A 14,233-nucleotide genomic window follows, 5' to 3' on the forward strand; every position below is an offset into this window, starting at 1 on the left:
TTGTGCTGCGGTGGTTGGGTCAGGGCATTTCCACCTCACTGCCCTTTTTGAGGTTTCCCAGATATGTCTCTGTACAAACAGGAAGCCCTGCTGAGAAAACAGCCCCGACTTCCCTCAGCACTCCCTGCTCCAAGGGCAACTTCCAGAGACTGCACACCATGTGCCGTTCAGCTCAACTATCATTTATCTCTTTAAAGTACAAGATTCTAGAGCTCGCGTCGGTTAAGGCACCACCTACAACACTGGCTTCCCATATGGGTGCCAATTTGAGTCATGGCTGTTCCACTTCTGATCCAGCTCCTGCTAATGCACCTGGGAAGCCAGCAGAAGATGGCCCAAGTCCTTTGGCCCCTGCCACCCACAGGAGACGCAGATGGAGTTCCAGGCTCCTGGCTTCAGCCTGACCCAGCCCCCAGAAGCCATTTTATTAAATGTATTATGGCTTTTCTACAGATTTAAAATTATTTCCAAGCAAAAAGTAAAAAACAAAAACAAGACAAAAAAAAAAAAAAAAGAAAAACTTATGTCCTTATCACTCCCTCTTAAAATATTTATAATCCTTCCTTTTTTTCTATTTATTTATTTGAAAGTCAGAGTTACACAGAGAGGAGGAGAGGCAGAGAGAGGTCTTCCATCTACTGGTTCACTCCCCAACTGGCCACAATGACTGGAGCTGCATCAATCCGAGGCCAGGAGCTCCTTCTGGGTCTCCCACATGGGTGCAGGGGCCCAAGCACTCGGGCCATCTTCCACTGCTTTCCCAGGCCATAGCAGAGAGCTAGATCAGAAGTGGAGTTGCTGGGACTCAAACCGGCGCCCATATGGGATGCTGGAACCCCGGGGGGTGGCTTTACCGCTATGCCAATGCTGGCCCCTGTGTGCAGTTTTTTTTTTTTTTTTCTTGACAGGCAGAGTGGATAGTGAGAGAAGAGAGAGACAGAAAGAAAGGTCTTCCTTTTCCGTTGGTTCACCCTCCAATGGCAGCTGCAGCCGGCATGCTGCGCTGATCCAAAGCCAGGAGCCAGGTGCTTCTCCTGGTCTCCCATGTGGGTGCAGGGCCCAAGGACTTGGGCCATCCTCCACTGCACTCCCGGGCCACAGCAGAGAGCTGGACTGGAAGAGGGGCAACCAGGACAGAATCCGGTGCCTCAACCGGGACTAGAACCCGGTGTGCCGGCGCCGCTAGGCGGAGGATCAGCCTATTGAACCGTGGCGCCGGCCATGTGCAGTTTTTAAGATGTTACTCTACCACCCCTTATCTTCTTGTAACTCCTCAAAAGATTTGAACAACAGTGACAATTTGATGTTGTTAGGATTGCTCTAAATGCCCCAAGAGTGATCACACACACACGCACTGGGACTCTGGCTGCCCAGAGAACAAGGTTAGAGTTCAAAGGTATTGATTATACACACACACACACACACACACACACACACACACAACTAATTCCTTGAGGTTTGGACCCAGACTTTGCAAACAGAACATTCCATTTCACGGGCTTGATGAACACCTGTGTTGACAGTGGGGGTAGGTGTGTGGGTGGCAGGCGCAGGGACTGAATGGAGACTGACTTACTTCAGAACCTGCAGGAGTCCAGGGGTCACGGATGTTGGTCTCACCATTCCAGCTCCGCTAATGGTCCCCAGATGAACTTGAGGATAGTAGACTGTCCGGAGAGCTAATCTTGAAGACTGCAATCTTGTCTTAATGACTTCTAGTGGACAAGTGAAAATAGCACCAACTGTGCCACCACACCTGTGAACAGAGACCACAGTGGGATCAGCAAAACCGTACTGGTCTCTGCACAAGCAGAATACGCAATTCACTTTTCCCTCTTTAAAAAGGTATATATGTTCATTAAATAAAAATCAGAATTCAAGGGAGGTGAGAAAAATCAGTTGAAACCAGGAGCAAAAGATAATCGGTCACCACGCTAGCACAATCCGCTCCCACCAGTCATCTAAACACAGTATCTATCAACTCCGCCTCTCACGCCTGCCTGAGGCATCCCCTGTACTGGTTTCACAGTACCCCTCTGTATAGAGGACACTGTAATATAGGGGATAATGTCAGCATTCATGACATTGCCAATTTCACCACTATGCTGCAATGAATATTCTAGATATATCTGCATAAATAAAAGTTATTCAATTTAGGTAATGCCACTATTTTGAAAAGCACTGTTTACTTCACTTTTTTAAAAAAAAATATTTATTTATTTATTTATTTATTTGAAAGGCAGAGTCACAGAGGGGCAGAGGCAGAGAGAGGTCTTCCATCCGCTGGTTCACTCCCCAGGTGGCCGCATCAGCCAGAGCGATGGCCATCTGAAGCCAGGAGCCAGGAGCTTCCTCCAGGTCTCCCACGCGGGTGCAGGGGCCCAAGTACTCGGGCCATCTTCTACTGCTTTCCCAGGCCATAGCAGAGAGCTGGATTGGAAATGGAGCAGCCAGGATGCGAACTGGCGCCATACGGGATGCCAGCACTGCAGGTGGTGGCTTTACCTGCTACACCACAGCACTGATCCCTGAATTACTATTTAAACATTTTTCTTCAAGACAACTTTTTTTTTTTTAAGAGGAAGAGACAGAGACCTTTCATCCACTGGTTCATTCCCTTGATGGCTGCAACTGTTAGCACTAGGCCAGGCCAAAGCCAGGGGACAGAGCTTCATCTGGGTCTTGGGCCGTCTTCTGCTGCTTTCCCAGGCTGTTAGCAAGGAGTTGGATTGGAAGTGGAGCGGCTGGGACATGAACCAACGCCCACACGGGATGCTGGCGTTGCACGCGGCAGCTTTACTCGCTACACCACAACATCTGCCCCAACACTTCTTCACCCTCCATTTCTCCTACAACACCTCCATGGCATTCCATGTTTGATGGGAGAGTTGTAACTAACTAACAATGTCACATACCCTCTAAAATTATCAGCCGCATCACCAGGGACACAGACTTTACTCCTGGGAGAGACTGCTCTCCGCTAGGAGGAGCTCCTCAAGGTCAAACCCTGGGGCCCTACTCAGCTCTGCAGCCTGGTACAGCACTCACCCAGTTCACAGACAACACTTGCTAAGCAAAGGAATCACGCTCAGGATTTCACTGAGAATGTCGCCTGCTGTCTCTTGCGTGACGGGGAGATCCCTGGCGAGGGGCTGTGAATCCACAGCTGAAGTGCAGCACCTGGCACACAGCAGATGGTTCAACAAGAAAGGGGAAAGCCACAACAGGCAGGCAGAAGAGGCCCTGGCACATACAGGTGTGTCCATGAGCTTCCCTACTCCTCCAGTTAGAAGTGCCGGAAGTCGGGAAGCAAACCACACCCAACACAGACTCTGCCAATGAATGAGGTAACATCTCCAAGGAAGACCTGAAAATCAGGAGCTCACAGGTGCACAGAGCGAGCAACACCCTGACAGCACAGGGCTGGCGGCTCTCTGCCTACACAGTGGCACCGCGACCACCGAGTAAAGCATCCAGTCCTCCAACTACCCTGTGAGGTAGCAACCATCAGCCTCAGCTTACAATGAGGAACCTGAGTGTCAGAAAGACAGAATTACAGGTGTGGGTTGGGGGAAGAAGAGAGGAAAATGGCCATTTAGCTGTGTAGGTAAACCTGCCTTAAAATCATGATACAAAGATAACCCAAATTGAGCTGTTTATCCCCCACAGTGTTTTTTGAACTGTGGGCCAAAGCTCACTCATCACAAAAGCAATGTAAGGGACCATAACTGGATGTGAAAGGGAGGAAATACAGGAAGGAACTGATGTACCTTTACTTCATAGAGGAACCAGGCCCTCTGTCTAAATGGGGGTTATATATAAGGGCACTTAAAAAAGTTTGTGAAAAATAGAAGGAAAAGAAAAGTTTATCTGGGGCCGGGAATGTGGCGCAGCAGGTTAGTCACCACCTGCAGTGCCAGCATATGGGCGCTGGTTCGAGTCCTCACTGCTCTACTTCCTATCCAGCTCCCTGCTAACGCAGCTGGGAAAGCAGTGGAAGATGGCCCAAGTGCTTGGGCCCCTGCACCCATGTGGGAGACCTGGGGAGTGAAACAGCAGGTGAGAGCTGGCCCCCTCTCTCTCCGGGTAGTGGCACTATCTGCCTTTCCCATGCGCAGGTGCCTCACCTCTAAGGGCTGCCACCTGCCCCACAGGTCACAGCGCACTGCTGGCCCACAGGTAAGAGCACACTGCAAGAGGCAGTACCATTATTAAAACGAAGTCACTACGCAGCAGGGAAGCCCTTCTTATCTACTAGGAAAAAAACTAGATGCAGAATGTTCAAAGGCTATTTTTAAGTCATTAAGCTGTGTCAAACACATATTCACTAGGCCACTCTTTTTTTTTTTTTTTAATTAATTTATTTATTTGAAAGCTAGATTACAGAGAGGCAGAGGCAGAGGCAGAGAGAGGTCTTCGATCCACTGGTTCACTCCCCAGAAGGCTGCAACAGCCGGAGCTGGGCCAGTCCGAAACCAGGAGTTTCTTCCAGGTCTCCTATGCGGGTGCAGGGGCGCAAGGGCTTGGGCCATCTTCTACTGCTTTTCCCAGGTCATGGCAGAGAGCTGGATCAGAAGTGGAGCAGCCGGGACTTGAACCGGAGCCCATATCAGATGCCAGCGTTTCAGGTGACAGCTTTACTCTCTATGCTACAGCTCAGGCCCCACTAAGCCACTCTTGGTTAGAAGACAACAAGTTCTTGGGGCCGGTGCTATGGCATAGTAGGTTAAGCATCTGCCTGTGGTGCTCGCATCACATATGGGCACTGGTTCAAGTCCCGGCTGATCTACTCCAATCTAGCTCCTCGCTAATGCTCCTGGGAAAGCAGTAGAAGATGACCCAAGTGCTTGGGCCCCTGCACCCAAATGCAAGACCTGAAGAAGCTCCTGGCTCCTGGTTCGGATTGGCCTAGCTCCGGCAGTTGCAGCCATTTGGGGAGTGACCCAGCAGATGGAAGACCTAACTTTCTGTCTCCCTCTCTATAAGCTTGCCTCTCAAATACATAAATCAATCTTAAAAAAGACAAGTTCTGATAGTAGACTACAATTTCTGAAGATGAGTCTTCCTGAAATGTAAAACATTTCGTTGCAGAATTTTTCGAGTATCTTTCAGCTTTACTTTTTTCTTTCTTCATGAACCAACCAGTCTGGGGGAACATGGATATGAAACACTGACTCATCTAGATTGGCTTTCCAAATTTTTATAAAAATATTTAATCACGTTAGGTCCAAAGCACTTAAGATTGCAGCAAATTATGTTCACCTGTCACTCCTCATTCTTCAACACAAAGAATACCTTCCACGCCTGCCTGGCCCTGCTCCTGGTAGCCTGCTCAAGCTCTGTCCAACGCGAGTGGCACCTGAGCTCCCGGGGTCTCAATCCACAGAATACAGATAGTTCTGCCACTGCCGTCCAGCTGAGCTCTGCTGAGTCCCTCTTTCCTCTTGGTGACATCAGGGGCAGCTCCTGCACCTTCCTGTTTTCCAAATTCAGTCCCACTGGTGACTTCCATCTCCAAACCTCCTGGCACCACTGCCACCTAGCCTGTGGCTCGACAAGACACGGTACAGGGAGGGAACCTGGCTGCTCTTTTGCTTCTGTTTAGGATTCTTGGGCTTAGGACCAGGGAGGAGAGGGGTGTTCTGACGTAACCACTCCCTGTCTCGCTGCGAGCCCACCTGGCTGTGTGCTGGACCAGAGGCCTGGGTGAATGCTGTACTTCACTGCAGGTCGTGTTCAGTCTCATCGTGAGCCCTGACACTGAGACCCCCCCCCCGCCCCCGCTCCCACCAGCAGTCCACCTCCCGCTCTCCTTTCGGCCTTGGGAGCAGCACTAGATACATCCCCTTCCTCTGGTCCCTACGCCCCTGGACACCCAGTCAACGTGGCCTAGCCGTCTCCCTCCACGCCCTCCAGGAGCAAACAAGACCGACTGAGCAGGAAGTCTCCACGTGTCGTCCTACCCCCCTCCCCCCCCCCCCCCCCCCGCACACCAGCGCCTTTCTGTTTGGCTGGGCGATGCAGCAGCCTCCCATTGGCAGGAAGCAGCCGGTCCTAGAACAGGTAAAGGCTACCAGTCTCTCAGCTGTAGTCCCCATCAGACCCACGAGGGGACACGGACAGGAACGCCCTCTCTCGTCTCTCCACACGTCCCAGCGTCACAACTAGAACCTCTCTTCTCTGCGCACACATCCGGGGAGTGGCCAGCGGCAGCGGGCACTTTTGCCCACCTTTGCTGAGTCGCAGACCAGGCTCCTCTCGGCCCATCTGAGGGCCTTCCCAGCCAGGCTAAGTCACATTCACGGCCACTTCCTGGGACACAGGTGGGACAGTAACTCACTGGGCTGTCGGCGACATTTCAGACCACTGAGCTCCAGCGTGTGGCACGTGCTCTGAGGGGTGTGCGCAATGAGCCTCTGGTTTACAGAGGAGATGTTACAGAAATCCCACTTCAGAATCTCCACATTTACCTTCTATTTATGTATGGCTGCAATATGTATAAAACTAATAGGGTGGGGCTGGCGCTGTGGCGTAGCGGGTAAAGCTGCCACCTGCAGTGCTGGCATCCCATGTTGGTGCTGGTTCGAGACCCGGCTGCTCCACTTCCAATCCAGCTCTCTGCTATGGCCTGGGAAAGCAGCAGAAGATGGCTCAAGTCCTTGGGTCCCTGCACCCACATAGGAGACCGGGAAGAAGCTCCTGGCTCCTGGCTTCGGATCAGTGCAGCTCCAGCTGTTGTGGCCGACTGGGCAGTGAACCAGCAGATGCAAGACCCCTCTCTCTGCAAAACTGTAACTTTCAATTAAAATAAATAAATCTTTTTTAAAAAAAACCCTCTAGACTCAATGGTTCTCAAACTAGGGCAGTTTTGTCCCTACCTCCAGTGAATTCGGCAATATCTAAAGATATTTTTGGTTGGGGTGGGGGGCATTAGCATCTAACAGGTAGAGGACAGGGATGCAGCTAGACACCCTACAATGCAAAGGACAGCCCCTGCCCACAAACAAATCCTTGTCCAGGCAAGGTTGAGACATCCTGCACCGATAAAACAGACAACATATTTGAATGCAGTATAATGTGGCTGGCACAGCTGGCTGCCTCCCTGGAATCTATTCTCTTCTCTGCATCTTAAGGTCCCAAAGTTGTTCAGCTGTACACGGTTGGAAGGGCTTGAACTCATTCCTAGTCCTGCCCTGACACACTCAAGCCGCCAGCACACCACCACCCACTTCCCCAGCATCTGCTCAGAGAATACAGGATCCAGCTTGACGCCCAGCAGCACCAGCCAGGCGCAATCCCTAGTGCGAGACCTGTGTGCAAGGTGGGTCAGAGGTGCACCCAGCATGGGGAGACACAAGGGGCTGCTGGGAAGACCGACCTGAGAATCAGGACGCTCTGGCAGGCAGCACAGTGACGGCCCCGCGACAGTGCCGTGCTACTTAGACAAGGCCTCACCTCAGGCCTGTTTTCTCCTCTAGAATTCAGGTGTATGGACCAAGAGTCAAGCCAGCTGGGAGAGATTTTTCTGTTACAACTTAAAGCCTCCTAAATAAGACCCATCAAAAACAAAAACAACAACCAAAAACAAACCTCAATTTTTCAGGGAAGTACTTAAGAGTTTGTCGTAAATATTCTCCCGGAGAGGAGTTACGACGCTTGTCTGTAGTAGGCCAAGTTTCTGACAGCCATGAAGAAACTTCCTGGATATCAATTTAATTTCACTCCTAAGGTAATAACGCTCTAGTCCCTGATGCCAAAGTCCAGAGAAGACTCTGGGACATTCCACTCAGCAAACAGCAAAGGATGCGAAGACAGTGGCAGCGAGGCTACAAACAGCAGCTAGCACCACATGTCTGAGAGCAGGCAGGCGTGGTGGCTACTCTCTGAAGTCTACTTGCCTAACCCCCCCCCCCAAAAAAAAAAGATTAAGTGGATTTTCTCTGCCCCTTTCCTTATTCTTCACTTGTTCTCTTTTCTATAAATATGCCCCCTCCCCCAACCCCTCTACCTTCTCTCATTCTGCCTTTCCAGGAGTGCCGTCTAGCACGGCTTACATAAAAGCTATTCAGCCACTCCTGTCACACCCACAGAGCACCTGCTGGCTCTCCCCTGCAGACCGGCGCCTCCCTCCTCCAGCTTACAGCAGGGCAAAGCTACAGATCACCTGCAGTATACACACTGGGGTTTCTGCCACGTAGCACGATCAGACTGTTACATAAACTTTTAAAGTAGCTCACACATATTGTTTTATCTTCGAACTCAGCTGGGCTGATCAGGAGCCGGGAGCCTCCTCTGGGTCTCTCACGCAGGTGCAGGGGCCCAAGGACTCAGGCCTCTTCTACTGCTTTCCCAGGCTATAGCAGAGAGCTGAACTGGAAGTGGAGCAGCAGGGACTCCAACTGGCGCCCACATGGGATGCCGGCACCGCAGGTGGAGGCTTCACCTGCTATAACACAACACTGGCCCCAACCAGGAGAATTTTTAAAACTGTCTTTCCAGAAACCTCTGTTTCCTAAAACATTTACTCACTGGCATTAGGCACTGGAGCCACGGCCACAGCCAGCGACTGACAGTGAACTGGTTTCCACACTCCCAGCTTCCTCCAGTGGGCAAAACGGGCTCTGCCAACAGCTGATACTGCCTGAGCTTCCAGTAACTTCTCCTCATCAGCTGCCTCTACAGTCCCTACTTGCAAAGACATTAGTTGCTTTTCTGTATACACTGTAATTTTCTGGGAAGTTCTATTTGAATACCTGGCATAAACCTTGAAAGATTTTGATTATGCAAATTATACATTCACTCGGTTTAAACAAAACCATTTTTGATGTAGCTAATTCTCCTTTAGAGGCTCTTTCCTGCATTGATTCCATCTGCAAAGAATATGTAAAATAGCACCCAAGTGAATAAAAGCTTCAGTAATTTTTAAGACCCAAGAGAATCCTGCCTTTCAGAGAGACAAGAGCAAGCTTCAGCAGAACTCAACGTGGCACCGACTCTTAATTCACAGATAAAATACCTCTTATCCTTATTTGAGACATTAATCCATATGCCAGGTAAGATGCAAAATGTCTTTTACTCGCCTGCCCAGTCATTACTGAGTGCTGATGAAGCAGCGGTAACGTGCCTGGTGCTTGGGACGTCGCAGTGAAGAAAACAGCCGAGCTCCTGAGTGCATGAAGCTGAAATCCTATCGGGAATCTCTCAGACACCATATGATTAAAAAGTGTTTCTCACACATACAAATACAGTGGGTGAAATCAAAGTAAATTTATATTCATAGCAATATATAAGCCAGGTTCATAATTAGGCAAAACTGTATATTTGCTTGATCAAAATTTCTTTCGTATTTCAAATAAGTCTTGCAACCTCTCCACCTTGTTCTCCTAGAAAACAAACCTAACTTGCACCATCTCTGTACTCTCTCATGCTTCAAAAGTAACCATTAGTGACACAGATTAAATGTAGGAACAAGCAGGGGACGGTGCTGTGGCGTAGCAGGTAAAGCCGCTGCCTGCAGTGCCGGCTTCCAGTATGGGCGCCAGTTCGAGACCGGCAGCTCCACTTCCTATCCAGCTCTCTGCTATGGCCTGGGAAAGCAGCAGAAGATGGCCCAAGTGCTTGGGCCCCTGCACCCACGAGGGAAGACCCGGAGGAGGCTCCTGGCTTCGGATTGGCAAACCTCCGGCCGTTGCAGCCAACTGGGGAGTGAACCAGTGGGTCGAAGACCTCTTTCTTCTCTGCCTCTCCTTTTCTGTGTGTGTGTGTGTGTGTGTCACTCTGGCTTTCAAATATATAAATAAAAAATCTTCAAAAAAAAAAAAAAACCGTAGAAACAGCACAGAACCTGAGTATACCTGGCAACAGCTGCCCATAGTAGGGGGAATATGGAATTTTTTTTTTAAGATTTATTTTATGTATTTGAAACACAGAGTTACGGAGAGAGGTAGAGACAGAGAGGTCTTCCATCTGCTGGTTCACTCTCCAGATGGCCGTACCAGCCGGAGCTACGCCAATCCAAATCCAGGAGCCAGGAGCTTCTTCTGGGTCTCCTACGCAGGTGCAGGGGCCCAAGCAGTTGGGCCATTTTCTACTGCTCTCCCAGGCCATAGCAGAGAGCTGGATCCGAAGAGGAGCAGCCAGGACTAGAAGTAGCGCCCATATGGGATGCCAGCACTTCAGGCCAGGGCAATAACCTGCTGGCCACGGTGGGCTAATGCCCTGGCCTGAAGTGCCTCGATCCCATACGGGCACTGATTCGAGGCCCGGCTGCTCCACTTCCGGTCTGGCTCTCTGCTATGGCCTGGGAGGGCAGTATAAGATGGCCCCTGCACCTGCGTGGGAGACCCGGAGGAAGCTCCTGGCTCCTGGCTTTGGATCAGCACAGATCGGGCCATTGCAGCCGGTTGGGGAGTGAACCATCGGATGGAGGACCGCTCGCTCCCTGCCTTTCCTCTCTCTGTGTAACTTTTTCAAATAAAATAAATAAATCTTTTTAAAAAAAATATCTGTGGGCTATATATTCTAAGACACTAAAGACCAATATGTTCTCTTTAAAATGTTTTAAAAGGATAAGTCTATTTGATAACACCAAACAAACAAACAAACAAACAAAAACCACAAAAATAAGACCCAGAGCATCTATTCCAGGTTGCCAACCTCTAAAGCTACAACGGCTTAGTCCAGCTATTTCAGGCACTGAGCCCATGGCTTAATCGCCACCCTGCTATGCCAGCTATGCCAGCTCTGGCCCATCAGGGGAAGGCAGCCCTGACACGAATGGACAAGCAGCACCCCCAGGTCCTCTGACAGACAGAACTTCCTGGATTTCCCTGGCAAATAGGCCTTCGGGGTTTTTCTGGATGAGATGTTGTTTAAACAGCAGAAAAGGAATGGCAAGCTTTGTTCTGTAATAAAAAAATGTGTTGGAATACTTTTTTGTTTTGACAACCACACTACCTAAGGGAAGAAAGCAGAAACCCTACCGGTAATAAAAATCAAGATCAAATGCATCAGGTTTGCTCCTGCACAAGTAACCTAGCCCATGAGCTGACCAAGTGCTGCCAAAAATGCTTGGATTCAGGAACTGTACTTCTCTGGTTTATCCAAAGGAAATAAAAACACACAGACGTATAAATGAGGTTGTTCAGTTCTTTCTAATGGCAAAGAATGAGCAACAATAGATGAGAAAGAAATTATAAGATGAGAGGAGCCAGTGCTGCGGCATAGCAGGTGGCCTGCAGTGCCAGCATCCCATATGGGCGCTGGTTCAAGTCCTGGCTGCTCCAATTCCCATCCAGCTCTCTGCTATGGCCTGGGAAAGCAGTGGAAGATGGCCCAAGTCCTTGGGCCCCTGCACCTAGTGGGGGACCACATTGGTGGCCAATGTGGTTTCCCTCCATCGCAGAAGTTCCAGGCTCCTGGCTCCGGATGGGCCCAGCTCTGGCCGTTGCAGCCATCTGGGGAATGAGTCAGTGGATGGAAGACCTCTCTCTCTCTGCCTCTGCCTCTCTGTAACTCTGCCTTTCAAATACATGAATAAATCTTTAAAAAAGAAAGTATGTGACCAGAATAAGTCATGCTGTAAATTGCTCCAACATCCTCCCTGAGAGCGTCGTCACTGCTAGCCCCTCACAATCTACGCACTGAAGGCAGAGAAACACGGATGCCACAGTGGCGACTGCCTCTCAAGGAACACACCATCCCGTCTACCAAGACAGCCACGTACAGAACGGGGGTCGGTTTTAGAAATGAACATTGGAACGCATATACCATAGAACCTTCTCTACAGCACTTATTATCTTCCTTAGGTATTCTCTTCCCACAAGGCGACATTGGGAGAAGGTGGTCGGCCTGGTGGTTAAGACGCCCACGCCCCACATCCAAGTGCCTGGTTTCAGCCCCAGTTCCTGCTTCTAACTCCTGCTTCCTGCTAATGCAGACCCTGGGAGGTAGCAGTGATGGCTCCAGCAATCGGATTCCGTCACCCACCAGGGCAAGCATCTGGGGTGTAAGCCAGCCGACGGGAGCTCTCTGTCTCTGTCCATCTCCAATTAAAAGAAGAACAAAGTTCCGGTGCGGTATCTGTTCAGTACCATATTTTAATAGTACTTGCCTTGTTTGATATCACAGTTTTGAAAGGCTGTTCAGCACACAAGACAAATGTGACAGGCTTATTTCTAAAGGAGGGGCTGACTTCTCAGAGAGCTCCTCACAGGCATGAACTTAGCTCTCTGGAAAGGCGCCAGCTTAGCAGCAGCACCAACCAGCAGCAGGTGCTGTGGTGCGGAGAAAGGCCCAGGGGCTAACTGTAACCCCACAACTGCCCGTCCTGTACCTGCCGGCACGGGCCACAATCCCGGCAGCAGTGTGCTGAGAGCGCCCTCTGCAAAGCTCTCAGGAACTCCAGACGCTGCTAACGAGGGACGTGGCTCCAGGCACCACCCTAATGAACTGCCCACATCTCCATCAACCCAGGCGCTGTGGCCAATGCGGCGCACCTGCGCCCAGAGGGCACGCGGAGGCCCGGGGAGGCAGGGCCACCAGTCAGCCGGCGTGCATCGCTCCCAGTGTGCGAGACAAAGACATCTGTCACAGGCCCACCTCGCAGCCGGCCAGCCAGCTCGTTTAAAATTCTCCTGAGTGACAAATGTGCACACAGCGCGTCTTCCCTGAAGACCGCCTCCCCCGTGGGTGGCTCTCAAAGGCAACATCACCGGAGACACGGAGGGAGGGGCGACCCGGGGGCTTTCGGTCGGAGAGAAAGTAGAGGGGCGACAGCCACACGTTCAGCAGTCACCCTCACAGCCGAGCTGCCCGACTCTGAACTCGCTGGTGCCAAGTCCAGGCTGCAACTTAAGGCTCAAATGGGCAATCCACGGTGAAGTCTACTTTACCTAAAACGCCCTACACGCGGGGAGCTGTGCCAGACCCCCGGGGTCCTCGCCCCCCACCCACACCCGCCGACTGCAAGGCAAGCAAAAAAACCTTTTAACTTCTATTTTCTAGGAGGAGAAAAAAAACCCAAACCGGCTCCCTTTCCAGTCTCTCTAATCCTACTTCTGCCTCCTACGGCGCCTGCCCGCCGACGAAGGGCGCCCTTACCACCGGGGCGTCCCCGCCACCACCCTCCAGGCCCTCGTCCGGCCCTCCCACGTGTTGCTGGCCTGCACCCCGGCCCCCCGCCACCTCGGGGCCCTCGCCCGCGTCCAACCCCGCAGCCCTGCCCGCCTCCGCGACCGCCGGCGCCATCCCGAGACGCCGCACGTGGTGGGGGGCCCGGGCGGAGGACCCCGACGCGCAGCCGGAGCGCCGGGGGCGCAGCCGGAGCAGCGGGGGCGCAGCCAGAGGGGCGGCCGCGCTGGCCCCGGCGCCAGGGCGCCCCCACCCCCAGGTGCCCTCGCTCGCCCCGGCCCCGGCCAAGCCGGAGGCGAGGAGGCTGCGGACGCCGAGGGCGGGACAATCGCCCTGAGGGGACGCGCCCGGCCCCTCCCAGGCCCTCCCCAGCCGCCCCCCGAGCCGGCCGGGGCCGGGGCGCGCGCGGCTCAGCGCAGAGGCTCACCCGCCGGCGAAGAGGTGAAGCAGCGTGTTCTCCTTCTGCTGAGCGCCCGTCGCCATGGCCGCGCCGGTTCGCCGCCGCCGGCAGCCGCGGGCGCTGGGCGGCGCGAGGGGTGCGCGAGGTCGCCGGGTCCGCCCGCCTCGCGGCCTTCAGGCTGCCTCCGGCGCCGCCGCCGCCGCCACCGCCGCCATGCGTGCGCGGGGCCCCGACGCCCGGCTCCGCTCGCCCCGCGCCCTCCGCGGGCGTCGCCGCCGGCGCCTCACCGGCCTCTGCGGCGCGAGCCCAGCGGAGAGCCAGAGCCCGGCGCGCGGCCGTCACGTGGCGGGGGCCGGGCCGTGACGTCACGCGGCGGCGCCAGCGGAGAGGCGGGGCGCGGCGGGGGTGTGGGCCGGGACCGCGCGCTCTCATTGGTCGGCCGGCGGGTGTGGGCGGGGCGGATTTTCAGCCTGGGGCGGGGTCCGGCACCAGAGGTGGCCTGAGCCGGGGCTGGCCTAGGCCAGTGCGTGGATGGAGTGAGAACTGGCTGGGGCTGCCTGGTCGCTGCTCCAGGGAGGCGAAATCAGGCTTGGCAAAGGCCAGCGAGGCCCTAGGCATTGCCTTTAAAAAACTTTACTTTATGGCAGCTATGTGTGTAAAAAGGTACACAACTGACAAGTTGGAGGCCACCTCTCTGCACCT

The 14,233-nt window shown here is 52.9% G+C and overlaps 1 protein-coding gene across 1 annotated transcript in view; it reads right to left on the minus strand.

Annotated features, from left to right (window-relative positions):
• Positions 1-13,839, minus strand: part of SLC25A33 (solute carrier family 25 member 33) — a 37,981-nt gene extending 24,142 nt beyond the window's left edge. Inside the window, exons 1-2 of the mRNA XM_051856882.2 lie at positions 13,559-13,839; positions 1,577-1,756 (exon numbers count right to left, since the gene is read on the minus strand). Of these exons, the coding sequence (XP_051712842.2) occupies positions 1,577-1,756; positions 13,559-13,614 (236 nt within the window). The 5' untranslated portion in view covers positions 13,615-13,839. The remainder of the gene's footprint in view (positions 1-1,576; positions 1,757-13,558) is intronic.
• Between the last annotated feature and the right edge of the window lie 394 nt (positions 13,840-14,233).

This window comes from Oryctolagus cuniculus, chromosome 7, assembly GCF_964237555.1.
Source record: "Oryctolagus cuniculus chromosome 7, mOryCun1.1, whole genome shotgun sequence".
Taxonomy (NCBI): Eukaryota; Metazoa; Chordata; class Mammalia; order Lagomorpha; family Leporidae; genus Oryctolagus; species Oryctolagus cuniculus.